At 46.7% G+C, this 18,112-nt stretch overlaps 1 protein-coding gene across 1 annotated transcript in view; it reads right to left on the reverse strand.

Annotated features, from left to right (window-relative positions):
• Positions 1-878: 878 nt before the first annotated feature.
• Positions 879-18,112, reverse strand: part of LOC116831004 (uncharacterized) — a 33,170-nt gene continuing 15,936 nt past the window's right edge. Inside the window, 7 exon segments of the mRNA XM_075059868.1 lie at positions 879-3,317; positions 3,685-3,798; positions 5,085-5,588; positions 6,825-6,938; positions 15,824-15,869; positions 15,871-16,331; positions 16,709-16,822. Coding sequence (XP_074915969.1) covers positions 2,722-3,317; positions 3,685-3,798; positions 5,085-5,588; positions 6,825-6,938; positions 15,824-15,869; positions 15,871-16,331; positions 16,709-16,822 — 1,949 coding nt within the window. The 3' untranslated portion in view covers positions 879-2,721.

The raw sequence follows: 18,112 nt of genomic DNA on the forward strand, positions 1-18,112 counted from the left end.
GCAACTCCAAGTGTGATTTGGCCTTCCTGATTTCACTCCTCATGCCTGAGCAGTATTTCTATATAGGTGCCTTCCATTTCTGGAAGTCAGTTTACTTATGGCTCTTCTGCCATAAGCGTTGGTGGAAGGGGTCTCAAACTATGTGGCAAGATTTGCAACATGAGAAAAACCTTCTATTCTATTTTCACACTTTTTAATCTTTCAAAGTAGCAGGAGATGGAGACGTGAGGCAAAGGCATAAAACACAAGACCAAAACCAAGATATCAAAGCATAGAATCAGGATTCAACATTCACAGATCCTGCAGTCTGAACTTGGAGCTTGACCCACTCATTTCCTCATGGGTTACCATCACTTGCACAGAAGGAATTGTCCAACAAGGAAGCCAGATTGGGATCCTACTGAGGAAGGAATGTCCTCTGAAGGCATCAACTCTTTTTCTTTGCCTCATGAAACTATGGATTCAAATGGTAAAGGACAATTGTTCTCAATCAAACTGGCATCTGTTGGGACTCTAATCAATGTTACAGAACTAGGGAGTTGTGTTCTAAAAACATTTCTGCTTAGACCATAGCTCACCATAGCTTTCATCTCTGTGCTGAATACCAGCAATTAGGTGCCTGTGGTTTCTGAGTTCTTGCCAAATCCTTTGTCTTGAGGAGGACAAATTTACATTTCTCTGGAGAAGAATCCTTTACCAGCCCACTCAGAATGTCAGCTGTGCTAGTGAGGAATGACTTCCTCAAACATGCCCAGATTACTTCTTTAATCTGATAGCACAGGTCTAAATTAGAAATCAGATATAGGCCTGATGAGACTCATTGGATGGTACAAGAGGTTGGGTTCTGTTCAAAAAGAGTTATTTTTCCTTCAGCTGTCTCACACTGAACATTGAATTTATTTTATACACATTTGCAGCATTACAAAGGGTGAATTCAACAAAAAACACCAGTTCTATTTCCCCCACATCTGCATAGCTAAAAGCAGTATTTCCCAAATATTAGGATTAGCTCGGAGATATCTTCAGGAGTAACTTCCTGTAGGAGCTGGGTCACAACTGTGTTGGGAACCAAACACATGGGCATTTTGCCTAGTTTCAAATCACATACTGTGGCACTCTCTCCCTGCATTATCAGAAATAATAATGACTTAAATAATTGACCAACACCGTGATTATACCTAGTTACTTCAGATAGTTGCAGAGTTTGGGGTGTGCTGTTGTTCACCACAGGAGATTTAAAACCACTCCTGTTTCCTTGGTAGCGTATCCCAGAACTGGGAGTATTCTCTCCAGCTGACTGAGCTGCGTTTGAACTTTCCCCATGTCATGATGGAGGGGTGGAGGAAAAGGAAAAATAAAGGAAGAAATGACTATTGAAGCAACTGGTTATTTGACTCAAAGTCCCCAATAAATCTGAACTACATTCTGCCACAGAATACTAATGTCCAGTTGTGTAACCAAACAGCCTTCAGGAAAGAGAGAAAAATCAGGGCTGGATTTACACCTTGTGCTCCTAGGCACAGCATCATCAGTGGCCCCCCTGCCTCCTCATGTGACCCTGTGACCTCCCCAGCCCAGCAGCCCTGTGTGGCCTGCTCTGCCTCCAAGAAGGCTGCTGCAACTTTTCACTTGAGGAAGAAATGCCCCTGCCACCCGCCTGCCAGCTGTTTGCCGCTGCCTGCTGGAGCAGCCTCAGTCAGCTCAAGCTGTTCTGGCGCCACAGTGGCCTCTGGTGGGCAAAAGACAGAACTGCAGCATATATTTGCACAAAAAAAATTCTGCCTCCCTTCGACAAGCCTTCTACACATGCTGCAAATGTCACCTAAGGGAGGGGCCACAAACTGAGACAAGTGGTGTGTGGGGCATCTTGGCAAGATCAGGAGGCTCCCTCCCTCCTGAGCAGTGCAGCCAGTGGAAGCAGGGTAGCAAAACAGCTAAAAATCCTGCAACTTCCAACTGCTAAAAAACCTTGGCAGTTGACAGCTGAAAATAGCTCATTGGGCTAGAAAATCGCATACTTGGCAACCTTCCGACTGCCTAGTTGGAAATCCAACCCTGCTCACAGAGGTGTAAGATATTTTCAGTTTCAGATGGAATGAGAGATTCTAGAGCAGATTACATCTGATAACTTAGAATGGGAATCACAGATTTTCCCGTTGCATTCTCCTCTGATCCACTGAAACCTGCTTCACGCTCAGCGCTGACTCATTATTATTGAGTTCTGTTATTTACAAAAGTTTCAGCATCATGATAATGGTTTGTTTAGACTAGGAAAAGTGGAGAAGGTTAGGACAGGTCGAGGGAAAAGTGCTACCTGCCCAGACTATTGTACTTGGGTCATGTCAGCGCAGAAAACAGAGTTGTGATTTTCCATCTGGATAGTTCACTCAAGTTGGCTAACTGCAAAAAATGCTAATGGAGAGAAAGCCCACGTAGATTTTACCACAATGCAGCTAACTGAGGACATTTGTGTTCCCCTCACCTGGGCCTGACGCACACTCCTAGTAAGAGGGACTCACACTCCCAAGACTTAGAGCAAAGCAGCTGGCAGAACGGGGCTTTGGCGATCCCCCCAAAGAAGGGCTAACTGCAAAAAGCAGAACCGGACAACTCACATGGGGGAGCTGAGACCACAATCATGTAAATGGCACTAACAGCCTTAAAGGCCACGTGTGGGAAGTACCAAAAATATTAAAGAAACAAATGTATGTTTTGCCAGCCCTAGACAAGGATTTTATGGTGTTTATCTCCCTGGTGGATTCTCCGATGATAAATAAGGTGTGACCCCTGATGGAAGCTTTTCCCGCACTCACAGCATTCATAGGGTCTCTGTCCTGTGTGGATCCTCTGATGTCTCCCAAGGTCTGAGCGGTAAAGGAAGGTTTTCCCACACTCACAACATTCATAGGGTCGCTCACCGGTGTGGATCCTCTGGTGTCTAATAAGGTGTGAGCGTCGAATGAAGTTTTTCCCACATTCACAGCATTCATAGGGTCTCTCTCCAGTGTGGATTCGCTCATGGTTAATAAGGTGTGAGCGACTTCTGAAGTTTTTCCCACACTGAGGGCATAGGTGTTTCCTCTCTCCCATGAGGATTCTCTGCTGTGGCGTGGTTTCCTGGAGGTCCTTGTGATTTTCCTCACAATTGATGGATTTGCCCATTTTCACCGCTGGCTGGTTTCCCTGGTGCCTCTCCTCAAGACTCCTGGACACGTCCCCCTTCGTTCTTTGTGATACTTCCCAGTGCGGTTCCACATGCTCAGTCTCTTCCTGCTGTGGATTGTGCTCCGTGTTCTCACTCACCATCCCACCATCTCCTGCAACACAGAGAGAAACTTCAGAAGCAGGAATGAAAATGAAAAGAGGAAACCAAGGGTAAGTGCTGGAGAGATGGGAGAAAATATTAGGAAATGAATTTCCCCAAATGCTTCCCTATAAGGGAGAGAGGAGGGGATCAACTGTCTCCACATCCCATCCTAAAGCTGAAGGGACGTTAAGAAGGAAGCTTTGGCCTGGAGTCGCTTAGGATGGGAAAGAAGCCATGAGCAATATCTGCCCTGAGGACATGACACCTGCTGGGGGACAATCCAGAACTCAAACTGCTCTCAAGGGCTTGGTAGGGAATCCCAGCTGTTTTCTTCAGGCACAGACAGGATTTGAGTTGTTGGACTAATGACTCCTCACCTGGGAAGGTTCCTCTCAGGATCTCTCTTTCCTCAGAGCCCTGGAGATCTGAGACCCAAAGCTCTTCCCCTTGTTCCAGTTGGGACATCACCTCAGGCTTGGAAACTGGTAACCCTACTCAGAGGAAAGAATCAAAGGAGATGAGGTGAATTCATGGGACACTTATCACAAAGAACATGGCCCTTTTTTAACCACTGCTCATTTTAAAGCACCAAAATTCTGTGGCTAGCTCTCCAGGTGCTCTAAGGTGCCAGACACTCTGCCTATAAGGGGAATAACCGCTCTGCTGGTACACACACGACCAGACATTCCTGCTCAAAGGGGCTCCTAAAACCCAGGGAAAGTAACTCCACATCACAGAGAGCCAAGGGGACATCACCTTGGAACTGCTTCCACCCAACAGAGAGACCCAAGGATAATGAGACAGTCAGGGAAACGGGCTGGTGGGGCTCAGCACAGTAACGAATAGGAAGGAGAGGGGATATGACCGCATGTGGTATGTTAGGGGTGTTGGATATCAGCAGAGCACGTGCTGAGGAGTTAGGAAATACAGTGAGTCAGGTGTAATGGAAAAAAGTATGAAAATCCCCCAGTGTATGGAGAAAATTACAGACTGATAGAACCACAGAAATGTCGGACTAGAAGATCATCCAGCCCATGCATAGAATCCAAGCCCAGGCACAGAACCATGCACAGAACCACCTGGGCAATCCCTGAGATATATTTGTCTAAACTGTTCTTAAAATCTTCCAATGATGGGGATTCCACAACCTCCTTTGGAAGTGTACTCTGGAGCTTAACTATCCTTGCACTTACAAGGTTTTCCCTAATATCTAACCTAAATTGCCCCTGCTGCAGATTGAGTATGATCTTTCAACCAGTTTTGTGCACTCACTTTATAGTAATTTCAGCGAGAGCCCATTTCCCTACGAGAAGGGCATATGGGACTGTGTGAAAGGATGTACTAAAATGAAGATAAGAAAAACTGCTGCTTCTCTGTAATACCCTAGGCCAATCTCCCTGTCAAAGTCGGAAATCAGATTGCTTTGGCATGATTTGTTCTGGACAAATCCATACTGACTATTCTTATAGAGCTTTTATCCTCCAGGTGCTTATAAAAGGAATGTTTAACAATATGTTCCAGTCTCTTCCCAGGTATCAAAGAGGAGGAACTGGCTGCAAAAAGCAGAACCAGACAACTCACATGGGGGAGCTGAGATCACAGTGAAGTAAATGGCACAAACAGCCTTAAAGGCCACGTGTGGGAATTACCATTAATGTTAAAGAAAATTATATGGTTTGCCAGCCCTAGACAAGGATTTTACGGTGTTTATCTCCCTGGTGGATTCTCCGATGATAAATAAGGTGTAAACCCTGATGGAAGCTTGTCCCACACTCACAGCATTCATAGGGTCTCTGTCTCCTGTGGATCCTCTGATGTCTCCTTAGGTCTGAGCAGTAAATGAAGGCTTTCCCGCACTCACAACATTCATAGGGGCTCTCGTCCGTGTGGGTTTTCTGGTGTCTAATAAGGTCTGAGCGCCGAGTGAAGTTTTTCCCACACTCACAGCATTCATAGGGTCTCTCTCCCGTGTGGATTCGCTCATGGTGAATAAGGTGTGAGCGTTTACTGAAGTTTCTGCCGCACTCAGGGCATGTGTGTTTCCTCTCTCCCATGAGGATTCTCTGCTGCGCTGTGATTTCCTGGAGGTCCTTGTGATCTTCCTCACAATTGATGGATTTGCCCATTTTCTCCACCGGCTGGTTTCCCTGCTGCCTCTCCTCATGACTCCTGGACACGTCCCCCTTCGTTCTTTGTGATACTTCCCAGTGCGGTTCCACAAGCTCAGCATCTTCCTGCTGTGGACTGTGCTCCCCGTTCTCACTCACCAGTCCACCATCTCCTGAGACACAGAGAGAAACTGTAAGGTCTGAGGCCTTTTTCTGCAGCCATATTAGGACAGCAGCAGCCATAAGCTAAAAAACAGGATGTCACATCCTCACAGTCCCTCTAAATTATATCAGAACAGTGCAATATCTGGTTATTAAGGAGGTTCCTGTCATAATAGCACCATCACCAGATAAAAGAAAACTTTGACAGCATTCTGTCTGGCAAGGAATCACCTAACAGATGTGGTTGTGAAATCTATATTTCTTTACTGTTTTGCCTTCATGGTCCCTGCTTCTCTATTGTTTATCTGTCTGGTCTCGGTCTGGTTCTTTGATCATTTCTGCCTGATGCATCACTAACTTTGCAAGATTTAAATAAGCTCAAGTGGTGGGGTTTGATTGGGTAAACAGTGGTTTCGTTATGGGCTGGGATGGGTGAAAAATACTGCTTTGTAGGACTTTCATTTACAATGGCTGGTGACAGTAGAGCTAAGCAGGACTCAAGTTTCACTATAATAACTGGGGTCCAAAAGGAATTTCTTCGACACTAACTCCAGGGTACAGCCCAAGATCAGAGCTGCCAGACCTCAAGGCCCTGCCAACTACATAATGGAAAAGCTGGTGGAGCCGCAGACAAACTGATCCTGGCTGGCCACCGAGAAAAGTTTGTCTGATTATGGGGAGCGGTGAGCATTGAATGCTTAGTGTGTGTGTTCTGCTTAGGTAACTGTATATAAATAGAAGTTAAGGATATTACTGTGTAGGGCTCTTTCACTAGTAAAAGACCCCGCAAACCTGAAGAAGATTATGCTTAGGGGGTGGGGGGAGACAATTTAAATTAACCAGGTTATGCCCTGAGCCCATGGAAGGGTAAAGGGGATACTCTAGAGTGTGCAGGAAGAGAACCTGAACTAAAAGGGGAGAGGAAACCAGAGTACGTGCTGGAGAGTTGAAGGAAATATCAGGAAATTAATTCCCCCAAGCTCTTCCCCATAAGGGAGAGAGGAGGGGATCAACTCTGTCTCCACATCCCATCCCATCGTTCAGGATGAAGGGAGGTTAGGAAGGGAGCTATTGCCACAAATCGCTCAGGATGGGAAGGAAGCCATGAGCGATATCTGCCCTGAGGACATGACACCTGCTGGGGGACAATCCAGAACTCAAACTGCTCTCAAGGGCTTGGTAGGGAATCCCAGCTGTTTTCTTCAGGCACAGACAGTATTTGAGTTGTTGGACTAATGACTCCTCACCTGGGAAGGTTCCTCTCAGGATCTCTCTTTCCTCAGAGCCCTGGAGATCTGAGACCCACAGCTCTTCCCCTCGTTCCAGCTGGGACATCACCTCAGGCTTGGAAACTGGCAACCCTGCTTAGAGGAAAGAATCAAAGGAGATAAGGTGAATTCATGGGACACTTATCACAAAGAACATGGCCTTTTTTTTAACAACTGCTTATTTTAAAGCACCAAAATTCTGTGGCTAGCTCTCCAGGTGCTCTAAGGTGCCAGACACTCTGCCTATAAGGGGAATAACCGCTCTGCTGGCGCACACACAGCCAGACACTCCTGCTCAAAGGGGCTCCTAAAACCCAGGGAAAGTAACTCCACATCACAGAGAGCCAAGGGGAAGTCACCTTGGAACTGCTTCCAACCAACAGAGAGACCCAAGGATAATGAGAGAGTCAGGGAAACAGGCTGGTGGGGCTCAGCACAGTAAGGAATAGGAAGGAGAGGGGATATGACCGCATGTGGTATGTCAGGTTGTTGGATATCAGGACAGCACATGCTGAGGAGTTAGGGAATATAGAGAGACAGGTGTAATGGAAAGGAGTATGAAAATCCTCAGTGTATGGAGATGGTTACAGAGTGACAGAGCCGCAGAAATGTGGGGATAGGAGGGACTTCAAGAGGTCATTTAATCCAGCCCAGACAATGAGGTAAGACCAAGTACACCTAGAACTCGTCCCTGATAGGTATTTGTCTAAGTTGTTCTTAAAAACTTCCAATGATGGGGATTCCACAGCCTACCTTGGAATCCTATTCCAGAGCTTAACTACCCTTGAATTTTTCCCTAATATCTAACCTAAATCACCCTTGCTGCAGATTATGATCCTTCAACCAGTTTTGTACGCTCATTTTATAATAATTTCATCTAGACCTCATTTCCCTAGTTTCCCTATGAGAATGGCACGTGGGACCATGTCAAAGGATATACCAGGGGTCGGCAACCTTTCAGAAGTGCTGTGCCGAGTCTTCATTTATTCGCTCTAATTTAAGATCTCGCATGCCGGTAATACATTTTAATGTTTTTTAGAAGGTCTCTCTCTGTGTCTCTATATTATATAACTACACTAGTGTTCTATTGTAAAATAAACAACGTTTTCAAAATGTTTAAGAAGCTTCATTTAAAATTAAATTAAAATGTTGATCTTGTGCCACCGGTCCACTCAGCCCACTGTTGGTCTGGGGTTCTGTTCACTTTGGCCGGCAGTGGGCTGAGTGGGGCCTGCGGTGCTGACCCCACATGGGAAGGGTCTAGCAGCCAGAAACCCAGACCAGCAGCGGGCTGTGCGGGGCCGGCAGCAGGGACCCCAGACCAGCAGTGAGCTGTGTGGGGCTGATGGCCGGGACCCCAGACTGGCTGTGGGCTGAGCAGCTCAGCCCACTGCCGCTCAGGGGTTCCATCCTCCGGCTCCTGCCAGCTGGGATCCTGGCTGAAGGACCCGCTCAGCCCACTGCCAGTCTGGGGTCCCGGCCCTGCCCACATACAGTGGGTACCTACCTTCTCCCTGGTTCTGGCCCATTCTCTTCCTCTCTCTGCACTGAGCTGAGAGTTGGTGTGGACTGAGCACAGGGCTGGGGGTGAAGGACCTGGCCAGGAGCTAGAATGAGGGAGGGGGCACAGGGTTGGGGCAGGAGGTTTGGGTGTGGGGGCACTTACTTGGGCAGCTCCCATTTGGTATGAGGGGTGCAGGTGGGAATGTGAGTAGGGGATGAGGGAGTCAGGGCAGGGGCCTGGAGGGTGTGGGGGGCAGGGCTCAGGCAGAGGCTGGGTGACTGCCCCCCTCAGAACCCTCCAACCCCCCGCTCCCTTGTCCTGACTACTCCCTCCTGGGACCCCCCCCCTATCTAAAGCCTCCCTGCCTCTTGTCCCCTGACTGCCCCCTAGGACCCTATCCCCCTACCTGTCCCCTGACTGCCCCAACCCTTATCCACACACTAGGAGATTGGTATATCTCCAATTACATTATTATATGCAAAGCCGTGCATCTCAGCCCTGGGGAGGGCTCTGCTACGGCTCCCCTAGGAAGGGATGACCTGCCAAGGAAAGCTGAAATCCTGCAATTAAAAACTTGCCCCATAGAATAACATGGCCCCAGCTCCTTGTCTCCTGCCACCCCCTCCAGAGACCCCCCCCTACTCTAATTGCTCCCCCAGGACCCTCCTTACTCCCTGTCCCCTGACTGCCCTGACCCCCATCCACCCCCTAAACAGACCCTGGGACTCCTATGCCCCATGCAACCCCCCCTGCTCCCTGACTGCACCCTCCAGAGACCCCAACCCCTAACCACCCCCCGGGATCCCACGCCCACATCCAACCCACTCTGCTCGCCGTCCCTTGACTGCCCCTACCCCTTACCTAACCCCTCCCCCGGCCCCAACCCCCTTACCATGAGGCTCCCCGCTCATCCGGAGCTGTGCAGCCACGCGTTTGAGGGGAGGGGCGGGGCGGGGCTGCGCAGAGTGCTGTGCGCGTGGCAGCAGGGCTCCGGATGAGCGGGGAGCGTCTTTCCCTCCCCACGGAGCCAAATGTTGCCCCGCGGGAGCGCACAGCCCCAGCCCCCAGAGCGCTGCGCATGTGGCAGCAGGGCTCAGAAGGAAGGTGGGTGAGGGGCCAGCGGCTTGCTGCACTCAGGCTGGTGCTCCAGCCCAGGACCGCAGACCCCACGGCTTGCCGCATCGGCAGGATTTTTAATGACATGCGGAGTCCCACCAGGCAGCCGCGTGCCATTAAAAATTGGCTCGCGTGCCATAGGTTGATGACCCCTGGGATATACTAACATGAAGGTATTGCAAAGCTGCAGGTTCTCTGGAATACCTTAAACCAGTGTAATTAATTATTTTTTGTTAAGGTCCAAATATCTTGGTCAAGGGATAGTCAAGATCCAGACTTGAAAGAAAACAATTAAAAAAAACAACCCAATGATAATAAGTAGGGCTGTCGATTAATTGCAGTTAACTCACACAAGTAACTAAAAAATATATATATATTAAAAAAATTTCATGAATAATTGCAGTTTTAATCACACTGTTAACAATAGACTATCAACTGAAATGTATTAAATAATTTTCGATATTTTTCTAATTTTCAAATATATTGATTTCAACTACACCACAGAATACAAAGTGTACACTGCTCACTTTATATTATTATTTATATTATAAATATTTGCACTGTAAAAATGATAAGTAAAATAAAGAGTAATTTTTCAATTCACCTCATGCAAGCACTGTAGTGCAATCTCTTTATCATAACAGTGCAACTTACAAATGTAGGGTTTTTTTGGTCACATAACTGTACTCAAAAACAAAACAATTTAAAATTTTAGAGCTTACACATCCATTCAGTCCTACTTCTTTCGAGCAGAACCAATCATCAGCATGGACACGTCCTCTGGAATGGTGGTCGAAGCACGAAGGGACATATGAATCTGTAGTGCATCTGGCACATAAATGCCTCGTGACACCGGCTACAACAATGCCATGCAAATGTCTGTTCTCACTTGCAGGTGATATTGTAAATAAGAAGTGGGCAGCATTATCTCCTGTAAATGTAAACAAACTTGTTTCTCTTAGCGATTGGCTGAGCAAGCGGGAGGACTGTGTGGACTTCTAGGCTCTAAAGCTTTATATTGTTTTATTTTTGAGGGTAGGTTTTTTTTGTACATAATTCTAAATTTGTAAGTTTAACTTTCACTGTAAAGAGATTGGATGACAATTCTTTTTTACAGTGCAAATATTTGTAATAAATATGAAGTAAGCACTGTACACTTTGTATTCTGTTATAATTGAAATTAATATATTTGAAAATATAGAAACCATCCAAAAACCATGTACATAAATGGTATTCTATTATTGTTTTAGAGTGCGATTAATCACGATTAAAAAAATTAATTACGATTAATCATACGATAAAAAAATTAATCTCTAGACAGTCCTTGTAATAAGAAAATAAAAAGATTTCAGGGTCCATTAAAAAGTGTCTGGTGGTCTGGATTTGGCCTGTGGTCCACCTATGCACCAGTCCTGCCATAGGCCAATCTCCCTGTCAAAGTAGGACATCAGGTTGGTTTGGTATGATTTGTTCTGGACAAATCCATACTGACCATTCCTTATAACACAATCACCCCCCCAGGGGCTTACAAACTGATTGTGTAATAACATGTCCCAGGGATACAAGTTGGGCTGACTGGTCTACAATCCCAGGTCTATTAGTACCAATCTTGAACAATGGGAACAATGTTTGCCTTCAGCAATCCCCGGACCTCACCTGTCCCACGATTTTCAACGATACCTGCTAATGGTGCTGAGATTGCCTCAGCTAGTTCCTTAAGTACCTAGGATGAGGGTGGGAATTAGATAGGATTATACTAGTAGCAAACAAACTAATTCCTCTGGGAAAGTAAGAATAAGACCATGGGATCTCAGCAGGGACGATTCAAGATCCAAGGAGCCTGCAGGGAAAAGACTGTGGCTGCTGCAGATAGGGACAGGGGGAGCAGAACTCTCCCCCAGAAGTTTCATTATAACTCAACGATGTCCCAAGCAAATGCACATTAATGTCAGGGAAGGAGTCACCTTGTGAGGCTCAGGAACAGAGGCTGGGTCACAGTTTGTAGGGAAGAGGGTGGAGGCTGAACAGCGGAGAGAAAGAAGAATGAGAATTGCAATATCTGAAAATCTGTGAACTGAAAGTGGATTGTGATCAGAATGGATGCAGACTCTCCACCAATGGAACTGGGCAGAGATTCTCTCACACAGGCTCTAGGATCCCCAAACCCACCTCCCTCCTGCTCACTAACCCCACCTCCCCACTTACCTGGTGTCCTTTAGGCCACTCAAATTCAGCTGACCCAGTCACCTTCTTTACGGTAAAAAAATCCACACCCGAGTGACACAATTAAACTGACCTAAACCCAAGTGCAGACTGCGCTAGGCAACAGAGAACCCCAGCAACCCCTGCTAGCACACTTGGGGAGGTGATTGACTATGGCGAGGGAGAATCTCTCCTGTCCCTGCTGTTCATGTTACACTGAAGTGCTACTTCGGCGCAGCTGCACGCTGTGCTCTGCTACTGTAGCATTCACAGGAGACAAGCCCTTAGCCCTATTCCCCAAGCCCCCTGGGGTGAGCTGGAGTGGTTCTGTATAACGGTGGTTACGTGTTATCCTGGATACTGGGTATTTATGGCATGACACTTTGGTTTACTTCAATGGGATGGCAGGAAACGAAGCAGAACAGAGAGACTGGCTCATAGAGGAGCCACACCTTGGTAAACCCTTAAGGACTGTTAGAGACAATGTCTGAAGATTAGCTTTGGGTATTCTACTTCCTAGCTCCAACGATTGTACAGACATGGCTTAGACGCATAGAACAGAAAATCAAACGGACTGGAGCAGTTAAAAAACGGACTCTCTCTTGTGAGGGGGCACGGTGTTCGGGACTGTCTGGGGTAGAGACAAGAGACAAAAATCCCTGCTGGGGTGTCTGAGGCCTCAGACCTGCCTCGCTGACCATCGGGGACACACAGGCGTGAGACTGTTTGCTATTTTAAGATCCTTTTTCCCCACTGGAAAAATAAAAACAGCCTTCTGCACATCAAACGGAGTGTTTGTGTCTATACAGCACTGATGCCAGGCCCCCAATGGTGTCGGACCCAGCCAGCCTGCGGGTAACCACAGCTGGTATGCAGGGTGTGGTAGCCCAGGGCCCGGTCAAGGAGAGGGAAATTGCAGAGATCCACTCGCAAAAGACAGAAAGCATGGGTTGACACTGTGTGTGTGGGAACGGAGAGCTCAGACATACTGGAAGGGGACAGAGTCTGGGTCTACACTACGCGTTTATACGAATTTAGCAGCATTAAACTGAATTAACCTGCACCTGTCCACACAACGCCCTTCTATATTGCCTATAAAGGGCTCTTAATACCGATATCTGTACTCCTCCCCGAGGGGAGTAGCGCTGAAATCGATATTGCCATGTGGATTTGGCTTAGCGTGGCTGCAATCGACGGTATTGGCCTCTGGGCACTATCTCAACAGTGACCATTCGATCGCTCTGGACAGCAATCTGAACTCAGATGCACTGGCCAGGTACACAGGAAAAGCCCGCAAACTTTGAATTTTATTTCTTGTTTGCCAGCGTGGAGAACCGATCAGCACGGGTGACCAGCAGGGCCAAATCCAAAAGAGCTCCAGCATGGACCGTATGAGAGACACAGCAGGGACTGCTCTGGCTGAGGTCACTGAAGTCCTCACAACGTGGTTTAAAGATGGAAAGTTTACAAATAATTCATCATTTACACTAGTTTAAACCTGTACATGACCCATGCCCCATGCTGCGAAGGAGCGAAACTCCCCCACAAAGTCTCTGCCAATTTGACTCAGGGACAAAATTCCTTCCCTGCCACAAATATGGTGATCAGTTAGACCCTGAGCATGTGGGCAAGATCCATCAGGAAGATACCTGGGAAAGAAATTCTCTGTAGTTAACTCAGAGCTTGTCTTCAGCCATTGGGATTTTGCTACTGGCAGTCCCGATGGCCACATGCCATTCTAGGCAGTCCTGTCATACCATCCCCTCCATAAACTTATCAAGCTCAGTCTTGAAGTCAGTTTTGAGTTTTTTGCCCCCACTGCTCCTCTTGGGAGGCTGCTCCAGAACTTCACTCCTCTGATGGTTTAAAACGTTCACTTAATTTCAAGCCTAAACTTGCTGATGGACAGTTTATATTCATTTGTTTCTGGGGTCTTCCACATTGCACTTAACTAAATAACTCCTCTCCTTCCCTGGTATTCATCCCTCTCCGATGTATTTATACAGAGTAATCATATCTCCTCTCAGCATTTTCTATTGATTCGACTAAACAAAGCCAAAACTCCCTGAGTCTCCTCTCATAAGGTCGGTTTTCCATTTCTCAGATACAATCCTAGTAGCCCTTCACTGTACCTGTTCCAGTTTGATTTCATCTTTCTTAAATGAGAGATCAGAATTGCACACAGTACTCCGACGAGGTCTCACCACTGCTTGTATAATGGTACTAACACTCCCTGTCTCTGCTGGAATATCTTGCCTGATAGATCCTAGGACTGCATTAGCCCTTTTTCACAGCTGCATCAAAGTCACCCTGTGAATAACCAACACACCCAGCTCTTTCTCCTCCATTGTCACTTCCAACTGATAAGCCCCCAGCTTATAGTAAAAATTTTTGTTGTTAGTCCCTAAATACATGATCTGGCACTTTCCATATTAATATCATTTCAATTCTATTATTCCAGTGTACAAGGTGATCCAGATCTTCTTGTATGATATTCCGGTTGTCCTCTGCGTTGGCAATACCTCCCCACTTTTGTGACCCGATAGGAACCTCACACTGTCTTCTATCACTGGATGGGCCCAGCTGAACTCCCACATGCTCCATGTGTTTGGGAAGAGATTACAGCAAAGCATCAGCTCTGACCCTCTTATGGGTCAGCATGACTTTCTGTTTAAGACATTGACTGAATCTAACTGCCTCTGAAATCCACGTGTGCTCAGATTGTCTTGGCATTTACTATTCTCTAGGGACATGCAGGGCAGTTAGTGGTTCTAATTTGGGGTTATATCGAACAAGGAGTTTCCCTGGATTTTCCCCTAGGTCTCCCCCTCAAAAGGATCTTTTCATAAAAACCCCCGTTTTTTTTACAACCTTTTGAACATATCTAGGGCTGAAACTATGCTGCTTATTGTCCCCCGACTGACCTCAGTCACTTGGCAGTTATCTTCAGCTAGTACCTGTAACCTCCAGTATGCCTTGATTATAACTGTGTTTGAGAATCAATACAGAACTCTGGGCATTTTTGCGTAGTTCAAAATTCACTTAATGTGGAACTCACTCCCTGGCGTGGTTATCTGAGATAATACTGACTCCAAAACAACTGAACAACGCTGTGCTTATGTCCAGTTAGTTGCAGAGTGTGGGATGTGCAGACGTTCACCATCTCAACTGGCAATTTAAAACCACTCCTGTTTCCTTGGTAGCGATGTATCCCAGAACTGGGATTATTCTCTCCAGCTGACTGAGCTGCACTGAACTTTCCCCATGAAATCTCGGAAGGGTGAGGGAGAAGCAAAAGTAAAGGAAGAAATGACTATTGAAGCAAATAGTAATTTGACTCAAAGCCCACAATAAATCCTAACTACATTTTGCCAGTTGTGTGACCAAACAGCCTTCAGGAGAGAGAAAAATCTACATCTTATGGAGGTATAGACATTTTCCATTTCACGTAAAATGAGATTCTAGAGCAGGTTACATCTGATGACTCAGAATGAGAACCACACATTTTCCCGTTGCATTCTCCTCTGATTCACTGAAACCTGCTTCACACTCAGCGCTGACTCATTATTATGAGTTCTGTATATTTACAAAAGTTTTAGCATCATGATAATGGTTGTCTAGACTAGGAAAAGTGAAGGTCAGGTCAAGGAAAAGTGCTACCTGCCCAGACTATTGTACTTGGGTCATGTCAGCGCAGAAACAGGTTGTGATTTTCCATCTGGATAGTTCACTCGAGCTGGCTAACTGCCAAAAAATGCTAATGGAGACAAGGCCCAGTATAGATTTTACCACAATGCAGCTAACTAGGGGACATTCGTGCTCCCCCCACCTGGGGCTGACGCACACTCCTAGTAAGACTGGACTCACATTCCCACGACTCAGAGCAAAGCAGCTGCAGAACGGGGCTTGGCGATCCCCCCAAAGAAGGGCTAACTGCAAAAAGCAGACCGGACAACTCACATGGGGAGCTGAGACCACAATCATGTAAAATGGCACTAACAGCTTAAAGGCCACGTGTGGGAAGTACCAAAAATATTGAAGAAACAAATGTATGTTTTTGCCAACCCTAGACAAGGATTTTATGGTGTTTATCTCCCTGTGGATTCTCCGATGATAAATAAGGTGTGACCCCTGATGGAAGCTTTTCCACACTCACAGCATTCATAGGGTCTCTGTCTCCTGTGGATCCTCTGATGTCTCCTTCAGGTCTGAGCAGTAAATGAAGGCTTTCCCGCACTCACAGCATTCATAGGGGCTCTCGTCCGTGTGGGTTTTCTGGTGTCTAATAAGGTCTGAGCGCCGAGTGTGAATGTTTTTCCCACACTCACAGCATTCATAGGGTCTCTCTCCTGTGTGGATTCGCTCATGGTGAATAAGGTGTGAGCGTCTACTGAAGTTTCTGCCGCACTCAGGGCATGTGTGTTTCCTCTCTCCCATGAGGATTCTCTGCTGTGGTGTGGTTTCCTGGAGGTCCTTGTGATCTTCCTCACAATTGATGGATTTGCCCATTTTCTCCACTGGCTGCTTTCCCTGCTGCCTCTCCTCATGACTCCTGGACATGTCCCCCTTCGTTCTTTGTGATACTTCCCAGTGCGGTTCCACATGCTCAGCATCTTCCTGCTGCGGATTGTGCTCCCTGTTCTCACTCACCATTTCACCATCTCCTGAGAGACAGAGAGAAACCTCAGAAGCAGGAATGGAAAAGGGGAGAGGAAACCAAGGGGAAGTGCTGGAGAAAAGCGGGATATATCAGGAAATGAATTTCCCCAAATTCTTCCCTATAAGGGAAAGAGGAGGGGATCAATTCTATCTCCACATCCCATCCCAAAGCTCAGGATGAAGAGAGGTAATGAAGGGAGCTATTGCCACGTGTTGCTCAGGATGGGAAGGAAGCAAGCCATCAGTCATATCTGCCCTGAGGATATAACACCTGCTGAGGGACAATCTGGGCTCAGTGAGCTCTCAAGGGCTTAGTAGGGAATCCCAGCTGTCTTCTTCCGGCACAGACCGTATCTGAGTTGTTGGACTAATGATTCCTCACCTGGGAAGGTTCTTCTCAGGATCTCTCCTTCCTCAGAGCCCTGGAGATTTGAGACCCACAGCTCTTCCCCTCGTTCCAGCTGGGACATCACCTCAGGTTTGGAAACTGGTAACCCTGCTCAGATGAAAGAAAACAAGCAAGATCAGATGAATTTATGGGACATGAGTCACAAAGAGCATGGCTTTATTTTAAACCCCTGCTCATTTTAAAACACTGAAATTCTGGAGCTAGATTCTCCGGGCAAGGTGCCAGACACTCTTCCTATAAGGGGATTAATTCTCCACCGCTCTGCTGGCACATGGCCAGACACTCCTGTTCAAAGGGGCTCCTAAAACCCAGGGAAAGTAAGACCACATCACAGACAGCCAAGGGGAAATCACCTTGGAACTGATTCCTACCGACAGAGATCCAAGGATAATGAGACAGTCAGGGAAATGGGCTGGTGGGGCTCAGCACAGCAAGGAATACGAAGGAGAGGGATATCACCGCATGTGGTATCTCGGGGTGTTGGATATCAGCAGCTCACATGCTGAGGAGTTAGGGAATATAGTGAGTCAGGTGTAATGGAATAAGTCTGAAAATCCCCCAGTATGTGGAGAAAATTACAGAATGATAGAACCACAGAAATGTAAGACTGGAAGATCATTTAATCCAGCCCATGCACACAACCAAGTACAACCTGGGCAATCCCTGAGAGGTATTTGTTTAAGCTGTTTTAAAAACTTCCAATGATGGGGATTCCACAACCTCCTTTGGAAGTGTATTCTGGAGCTTAACTACCCTTGCACTTACAAAGTTTTCCCTAATATCTAACCTAAATTGCCCCTGCTGCAGATTAAGATTGAGTATGATCTTTCAAACAGTTTTGTGCGCTCACTTTATAATAAATTTCAGTGAGACCCCATTTCCATAGTTTCCCTATGAGAATGGCATGTGGGACTGTGTCAAAGGATGTACTAAAATGATGATACACCAAATCTGCTGCTTCTCGGTAATACCCTAGGCCAATCTCCCTGTCAAAGTAGGAAATCAGGTTGGTTTGGTATGATTTGTTCTGGACAAATCCATACTGACCATTCCTTATAACACAATCACCCCCCCAGGGGCTTACAAACTGATTGTGTAATAACATGTCCCAGGGATACAAGTTGGGCTGACTGGTCTATAACTCCCCAGGTCTACTTAGTACCAGCCGTGGCGCCTCACAAGAGAGGTCCTTTTTTTAACTGCTCCAGTCCATTTGATTTTCTGTTCTATGCGTCTAAGCCATGTCTGTACAATCGTTGGAGCTAGAAGTAGAATACCAAAGCTAATCATTCAGACAATTGTCTCTTACAGTCCTTAAGGGTTACCAAGGTGTGGCTCCTCTTGAGCCAGTCTTCTTCCCTTTCTGCTTCTTTTCCT

This window comes from Chelonoidis abingdonii, chromosome 22 (genome assembly GCF_003597395.2).
Source record: "Chelonoidis abingdonii isolate Lonesome George chromosome 22, CheloAbing_2.0, whole genome shotgun sequence".
NCBI lineage: Eukaryota > Metazoa > Chordata > Testudines > Testudinidae > Chelonoidis > Chelonoidis abingdonii.